The following is an 8,115-nucleotide window of genomic DNA, read 5'->3' on the forward strand; positions in this document are numbered from 1 at the left end:
TTTCTCTGTCAACGGACATCAGTATAATATGGCTTACTATCTCACTGATGGTATTTATCCGAAATGGTCAACTTTTATCCAATCTATTCGTATACCACAAGGGCCGCAAGCAGTTTTATTTGCTCAGCATCAAGAAGCTGCCCGAAAAGATGTAGAGCGGGCTTTTGGAGTCTTGCAAGCTCGCTTTGGCATTGTTAAAAATCCAGCGAGGAGTTGGGATAAAGTCAAAATTGGAAAGATTATGAGAGCATGTATCATACTCCATAATATGATCGTCGAAAACGAAAGAGACGGTTACACTCAATTTGATGTTCGAGGGTTCCAACAAGGAGAAAACCAAGGAAGTTCACATGTTGATCTCACGTATTCTACAGATATCCCTTCAAATATCGCAAATATGATGGGTGTTCGAACAAGAATTCGTGATACACAAAAGCATCAACAACTGAAAGATGATTTGATTGAACACATATGGCGTAGATTTGGAGGTGGTGAAGACAACAATTGATCTCTGATGCTTATTTCAAATAATTCTCGTTCATTTTAATAATCTTTGTTTTCATGTTTTTAATTTAAAATCTATGTTTAATATGTTGTCTTTTATTTACTAATAAATATAAGTTTTTAAATAAATATTCAATATTATTTAATTTTCGAGAACTCCAAAGCAAGAGATTTGCAATGCAGACATTAAAATCTCAAGGTTCTTGACAAAGTTTCTTTAACACCTTTATGTTTTAAATATTATTAATTTTATCTCAAGAGATCCTTAATGGGGTTATGGGATAAGGATGCTCTAACCATTTTCAAACAGACCTTACCACACGTATATGACTGTAAAAATCATTTTTTTTTGTCTTTTATACATTTTAGTCTCAACGGTTAAAATGTGCAACCCAATCAGGTGTAGCCACCTAAGCAGGCGTACATTAAGCCATCAACCTTGACAAACATGTGATTCCAACCAACAGAGAAGAAAGGCAACAGGGAAATATGCTTCTTCTATAAATCATACATCATCTTCATCTCGTTACTCCCCCTGAGAATCCTCCTTTTATATACTAATATATTAAAAATAAAACAAGAAGAGGAAGAAACAGTTTCTTCTTCTCCTTCACAATCCAATGGCTCTTACGTTGCCATTGATCTTCCTCTTGTTATCCCATTTCTTCTTCCCTGGTAGGAGTCTTCTCCGACCTTAATGATTATTAGTTTACTAATATAACTTTATATAAATAATTTGCAGTTTTTTTTATTGTTATTAACAGGGGTCGAACCGACGAGCTTTGTTATGGTGAACAAATGTGAATACACAGTCTGGCCGGGACTTTTATCCAATGCCGGAGTTCCTCCGCTTCCGACGACTGGCTTCGTTCTCCAAAAAGGCGAAGAGCAAACCATCGACGCTCCAGCTTCATGGGGCGGTCGTTTCTGGGGAAGAACACTCTGCTCCACCGACACAGACGGTAAATTCTCCTGCGCTACCGGAGACTGCGGCTCCGGGACACTAGAATGCTCCGGGTCCGGCGCCACACCACCGGCGACGCTAGCTGAGTTCACACTCGACGGATCAGGAGGTCTCGACTTCTACGACGTAAGCCTCGTGGACGGGTACAACGTTCCCATGCTCGTCGTCCCTCAGGGAGGATCAGGGCAGAACTGCAGCAGCACGGGTTGTGTCGTGGATCTGAACGGTTCGTGTCCTTCGGAGCTGAGGGTGACGAGCGTCGACGGAGCTAAACAGTCCATGGGTTGTAAAAGCGCGTGCGAAGCGTTTCGGACGCCGGAGTATTGCTGCAGCGGCGCGTTCGGGACGCCTGACACGTGTAAACCGTCTTCGTACTCGTTGATGTTCAAGAACGCGTGTCCACGTGCGTACAGCTACGCTTACGATGATCAGAGCAGTACCTTCACATGCGCTAAGTCCCCTAACTACGTCATCACTTTCTGTCCGTCTCCGAACACAAGGTAGAACTCCCTTTATACCCTTCTTCTGGTAAATCAACGCTTTGTTTGGGAGGGTATTTCCGTCAAAATAGAACCGACAGTTCATATTATCGCCACTGTTGCACCATTAAACATGGATTAGTAAGTCTATGATTAAGGTTAGGTGAGAGCACGATTGAGTTGCAAGGGTAATTACGTCAATTACAACCGACAGTTCATATTTAGTTATTTACTACAATCAGATTTAATGAATCACTGCATAACCTTTTTACTTACCGTACAGCTGAAGTCACTTATGTTTCGTTAGATTGTTTGTCTTTTTCATTCAGTGTGATTGTATGGTATCAATAGACTAAATATTTACTCCGAAAATAAATTTACTCTAAATTCAGCTAAATATTTACCAGTCAGGTACTTTCACTTTTTCGGCCACTCACTGTAGAAATAGAGAAAAACACTCTCTAATATTTACTCTAACATTTACCAGAGAAACACATTTACTCGGCTTCCTTTATTCTCTTTCCTTTTACCATCACTTTTGTTTCTAGCTGACTTCCACCATTTCATTTACTCCATTTTCCAATTATTTTTACCAATCACAAACTTATTATTACTAGAGATTAAAAATCTACAATGATTACTGCACTCACATTTACTGAATCATTGCATAACCTTTTAGGCTTTAACTACTTACCTTACAACTGAAGTCACTTACGTAGTTACGTTTTCATTAGATTGTTTGTCTTTGTCATTTAATATAACTGGAGATTAGAATCTACAGCTTGTTGCTTTTTACTGCAAAAAGAAAAGAGATGTGTTCATTACGATTTATTGGGATGTGGATACGTAACGGTCCACGCAAGTACCGAGGGGACGCGTTACAGAAGCACTTATTATATATACCTAACGTCTACGTTTTGTACTTTTTACACGTTGCAGTCAAAAATCATCTCAAGATCAGAGCCCAGATCCGAAACCGACGACTCCTGCCGGAGGAATTACGACGTGGTCGCCGGCTGATACATCGATGATATACGAAGGAGCTTTGGATCAGAGTAAAGCATCACCTTCCACGTCTCATCTTTCGTTATGTGGAATCACAGTCACACTTGCGCTGGCATTTTGTCGGATGTGGTGGCTCTTTTGACCTAACCATGTCTCCCGCGGTAAACATTTAATCAGGACGATGTGGACCCTCACTAAAAACCCTTATCTCTTCCCGGCCCATGTGTCTTTTTCCTTAGAACGACGTCAGATTGAGTCAGAGTTGAAAAAGGTAGAGCAAAAAAGTTTCTTACCCGAAATTACAACAGTACTAATAACGGGAGGATTCTTAATTGTGGTGAGGAACACGTGCGGAAAGAAAGTGGGCTTCTTGTGGAGTAAAAAAAGATGGGAATGATAATTGTAAGGTCTCAGAATATTTGTTTAATTTTTAGTATGATTAGGATTAGAATATAATGTACACTATATAAAGTTAATCTATGGGGGAATATTTCATTTGTTTGTTATCTAATGCTGCGTTGGCCATTTGAAACATTGAAATGAATAACAATAATGATGCTATTACATGTTTTTGTTCTTGTCTCAACCGTTTGACTTTACAAGCGCATGAGAGCCATCAGATATTCTGCATTACAAAATGAAAAAGTAATGATCAAAACATTATTAGTGGTAATTGGTAACCACTTGCTGAAAAAGATTAGATAGATAATATAAATTAAGGACGAGTTGATGATGATAGTGATGCCTTTGATTGTGGGAGTGAACCTAAACATAACCAAGTGTCTATTTCACTTCATATGATTTGTCAAAATAATATCCACAGCCATCATGGAACATGCTTAACTAATTTTTTTAACAACGATTTATTATATTACAAAATATGAAAAAAAAAAGATTACTTGATAACCTACAAATTTATATGATATATGAAGATTTATTCTAACAGTTATATTTTCCTTACATGAATAGCATTATGAAAATTCAAGCGTCAAAGTTTTATTTGCCTTGTACTAAACCGTCTTACACAAATCCATGTTTAACAATTCTTTATACAATGCTGAAAATTTCATTTTAGTATTGTTTCATTATTATGTCTAATTGATGATGAATCACATTACATTATATAGGTTTTGAAATCTATATTTTATAGTATGAAAACATTTATACTCTCAATCAAAGATGAAACATTTATACTCTCGAACAAAAAGGCAAGATGTGTCTAAAACCATATAGTCTTAAACAGGCCCAATATAAACCATTCTCAAGCCCGTAAAGAAGTCGAAAGATTGAATTATTTTTTGCGGGCGTATCAATCTGGACCACAAGCCTTAGTTAGGAGTTCGGACAAGATTTTGTTGACAACGACATGCGTGAATGTCATAGGACTCAATAAATGTAGTGCCTTACAAGTCTCCCGATGTCGCTCCTTTGACAAACCCACCGTTTCCGAAACGGTGTCGTTTTCATTAAGGGTACCAGCAAACTCTTCTCTCACTAGTTCAAAGCAAGGGACCTCTCAAGGGTGTTTCCGTAATTGTAAAATATCCCCCTAAAACGATTACGCCTAGAGAGAGAAAGAGAAAGAGAAAGAGAAAGAGAAAGAGAGAGAGAGAGAGTCATCAACACCACAATTTCACGACGACGGAGAAGAAGAAGAAACTCTTATCATCATCATCTCTATGTGTCTAATGGCGTTATCAGACGCGGTTCTCGGGAATCTTGCGACGATCTATGTTGCGGTGATCATAGCGATCAAGGTCTACGGATTAATCTCCGGCCAGAGCTTCAGCGCAGGATTCGTCGTCGTCGTCTCGATTACGACGGTCGGAGTTTTGCTCGCGGTTACTCTCGCCTGGGACGTGTCTCGCAGAGCCGCCGACGCGGTTTCTCGGTACAACCGCGTTGTTGCCGGCGAGGATCTAAGCCACCGTCACAATCACGACGGTGGTGGTGGAATTTGTAAAGGAGGGATTTGCTGGCACGGCGTTGCGGTTCGGTCGCCGGCTTCTCAGGTTCGGTTTAGGCTTCCGCAACATATACCGTACGGAGCTTTCTGAGTACATAACATCCTGTGTGTATAGATTATAGACATAAGGACAATGTTTCTGTATAATAGATGATATTGGTGTGAAAGTTAAAAGAGTTTTGTTTTTTGTATTTTTCTTTTTTTTTTTTTTTGAACTGGAGTTTTGTTTTTGTATTGATATGTTGTAATGTCTTATAGCGATGATTATAAATGTTCTTTGTTATTGTAATATCGATTTCTGAGCAATAAAGTTGAGAGTTTTTTTTTCTTTTTGTATTTGAGATTTGTTCTGTGAGAAAGGAAGAAACTGGAGTCGATTGTAACTTTGTGAGTTAATAGTTATCTCTCACTCTTGTGTCTTGTTGATAATACAGATGATAGAGGTTGGAGTCTCCTGTTAATGAACACAACCTTCTTGGTTTTGTAGCTTTGTAAGTTTCTTTAGCTGATACAGGTTTTGCTTCAGGGGTAGGTACTAATGACCCTTCGACTGATTGTAGATTTTATGAGTTAAATTTGGTATTTTCAATTTCGTTGGACAGTGTTTTGAGGACCAAGAACTCCATACACATGAAACTAAGTTGGTTTATTTATCCAAATACAGAGTAACTCTGCTGATTGGCAACTCTGGTTTGCATTGTTAAACTAGCAAAGTTGTTATTGCATGCACCAATCTCATATTTCTCCAATATGATAAAGATAAATTAGACAAGACCTTGATTCATAGGCAATGGGTTTTTGGTTCCGGTTTGGTCAAGACACTGATTCATAGGCATTGGTAAATGTATGTATTGTTGTAAAGAAAGCCAAGCTCTCAGATTCTGTTGTTTCAGACACAACTTGGTCTGTAAGAAGAACTAGACATCATCAATGAGGCATACTGATCACATTACAAACTCGGAGTAGAAAAGAACACAGAATATACAAATCTTAACACATTAAATATACTTTAAAAAGTATTTTTCAAACCATAGGAACACCCCCAAAAAAATAGTTATCACCAAATCATTACACATCTTATTGTCCATTGATCTTGAATGGTTCAGAACGCGATCAAGTTAGTAACGGACTTGGCAGGGTTTGTGAGCATGTGCACAACTTCCTCTCATCGTATGCCTTGTCGCAGCCTCGTCCTCCACACTCCACACACATCATCGCAATCACACTAGTCAACAAGTAACTAGTCAACCTTGGGTCGATGATGGCAACAACAATAGCTGCTTGTTTGAACGGGATTCAGTCGACTAAGATGAAAGAAGTCAGAAATGGGATGATTAAAGACGTTTTATTTAGATTTGATCTGAAGGGTTACAAGAGTGACGAGAAGATGAAAGAGCAACAAGATCGAAGAGTAACAAGATCAAAAAGATAGCCTAAAACCTTAGATCTAGCCGCTCAGTCTGTTCAATGGTCCCAAAAGTCCCTCTCTTGTTGCTTCCCCTTCCCTTTTTATAGGACTCCTACCCCTGATGCCCTAATTTCGTACCTCTTTGGACCTTGGTGCGAGGGGCCGAGTATGCAGGCCTGGACAAGGCTCCTTCCAAGCCGGGCACTTTTGGTCGACTTACTCGACCGGCTAAAAGTACTCTAAGGCCAAGCCGATAGGTTTAGCCGCTGAGCCGACCAAACGTCGATCCGACTTGCTGGATTAGGGCCTGTTATTCGATGAGCCTTGTGGAGAGGTGTAATCCATCTCCTACAATAAGTCCCCCCTCAGTTCACTTGTGAGCGGCATGGCGGTCTCAGTGAATTTGTGGGTCAGGTTTATTCGGATAACAGGCTCTAATACAAAGGACAACACTTCTCGTTTAGTTATCGGTGTGAGCGTTTCTAGTCGCATTACGTCCTGTGAGCGTTTCTAGTCGAATGACGTCCTGTGAGCGTCTCTAGTCGCTTCGAGTAATGTTGAGTCGTTGATGCACGCTTTCGCTTCTCAATCTTTACGATGAGATGCAGTTTACTCGAGCGATACATCGTTTTGGGTGAAAAGGCAGGGACTGGTTTTGCTGGTTAACCGGAGACCGGTTTAATCAGAGATCAAGAATCGATGCCGGTCTGACGACCCGGTTGAAAACCGGTTTCAGCGAGAAGCCGAATCGTCGCGAGTAAGTTCTTGGGCATCCAGGCGGCCTTTGAAGCCCATTTAGGCCTTCATAGACCTAATAATTGCGCTCGGAAAGCGTGCCTTCGTCTTTGCTATAAATAGGTCTCTCTCCCGCGCTTTCGTCATTCCTTTCTGCAGATTCAGGTATCCATTTTCTCTCCCTTCTCTCTACTTTTTACTTTCTCTCTCTAGATAGGTTTCTCCTTGCATAGGCTCGTCGGTATCGTTTGGCGGTTTTAGTCGTCCCCTAAATCTAGGATCATGCCTCCGAGAAATCGATTGTCGCGAGAAGAAAAAGGGAAAGGCGTCGCAGATTCTCCGAGTCCGATCAGAGATGCACGGGCGACCGACAGTCCACTGGATGACTTTGACTTAATTCATCGTGACGCTCTTTGGGATTCAGATAACATGACCCTATCTCAACGCCTTCTGGTTACTGATGCTCATAGGATGATCCGTGATGAATGTGCGGGTCGCATTGAAGTCGGGAGCAGTGACGTGAGCGGTAGCGGCTCTTAAGCGTCTAGCCAAGCCTCAAGACCTTTGAGATGAGCTAGTCGGGAGGTTCCTTTCGACCAGATAGACTGCCGTCCCACGATCTACCATCCTGGCGGGATCTTCGAGGAGCTCTGTCCACTCCCGCCTGAATTGCTTCGTGATCCGCGGGCTCAGTCATGGGGGAATGTCTTCGATTCTTGCTCCTCTCACAAGACGGTGAGGGATTTGTTGAGGCGAAGTGGAGGGGCCGGCGTTACATACATCATTCCTTCCAAGGGACAACGTCCTTGGTCGCCTCCGATTGGCTATCAGTGTGTCTACGAATCCTATTTTGGAGACCGTACGGAGCTCTGGTTTCCGATTCCCCGACTGATCACTTCTTACGCATTTCGTCAGGACATCGCAATCTGTCAGTTGCCTAACGGGTCGTTGCGCATTGCGGTTATGCTGATGGTGATGGCAGCGGAGATAGACGTTTCGATGAGTGTGAGAGTATTTGAAGAGTTAACTTTCACGAAGGCGGAGCCGCATGGAA

General features: G+C 41.2%; 2 protein-coding genes across 3 annotated transcripts; both read left to right on the forward strand.

The window, feature by feature from the left end:
• The first annotated feature begins 1,023 nt into the window (after positions 1 to 1,023).
• On the forward strand, positions 1,024 to 3,463 carry LOC106327545 (thaumatin-like protein 1b). Its single transcript, XM_013765707.1, has 3 exons — positions 1,024 to 1,179; positions 1,269 to 1,968; positions 2,887 to 3,463. Exons 1-3 carry the CDS (start codon positions 1,125 to 1,127, stop codon positions 3,092 to 3,094), a joined length of 963 nt encoding a protein of 320 aa, XP_013621161.1. The 5' UTR covers positions 1,024 to 1,124; the 3' UTR covers positions 3,095 to 3,463.
• An 865-nt stretch (positions 3,464 to 4,328) lies between these two features.
• On the forward strand, positions 4,329 to 5,246 carry LOC106324960. 2 transcript variants are annotated; one of them, XM_013762963.1, is made up of 2 exons: positions 4,329 to 4,518; positions 4,553 to 5,246. In XM_013762963.1, exon 2 carries the CDS (start codon positions 4,632 to 4,634, stop codon positions 5,007 to 5,009), a length of 378 nt encoding a protein of 125 aa, XP_013618417.1. In that variant the 5' UTR covers positions 4,329 to 4,518; positions 4,553 to 4,631; the 3' UTR covers positions 5,010 to 5,246. The 2 variants fall into 2 exon arrangements, with proteins under 2 accessions (XP_013618417.1, XP_013618416.1); XM_013762962.1 differs by having other exon boundaries at positions 4,332 to 4,527; positions 4,562 to 5,246.
• Positions 5,247 to 8,115: the final 2,869 nt, after the last annotated feature.

This window comes from Brassica oleracea, chromosome C2 (genome assembly GCF_000695525.1).
Source record: "Brassica oleracea var. oleracea cultivar TO1000 chromosome C2, BOL, whole genome shotgun sequence".
NCBI classification, from domain to species: Eukaryota; Viridiplantae; Streptophyta; class Magnoliopsida; order Brassicales; family Brassicaceae; genus Brassica; species Brassica oleracea.

Bases quoted from the DNA above. Each gene is read 5' to 3' on its own strand.
- LOC106327545 (XM_013765707.1), top strand. From the start codon at position 1,125: ATGGCTCTTACGTTGCCATTGATCTTCCTCTTGTTATCCCATTTCTTC. The intron at 1,180-1,268 runs GTAGGAGTCTTC...TGTTATTAACAG, and splicing joins ATCCCATTTCTTCTTCCCTG to GGGTCGAACCGACGAGCTTT. The intron at 1,969-2,886 runs GTAGAACTCCCT...TACACGTTGCAG, and splicing joins TGTCCGTCTCCGAACACAAG to TCAAAAATCATCTCAAGATC.
- LOC106324960 (XM_013762963.1), top strand. From the start codon at position 4,632: ATGTGTCTAATGGCGTTATCAGACGCGGTTCTCGGGAATCTTGCGACG.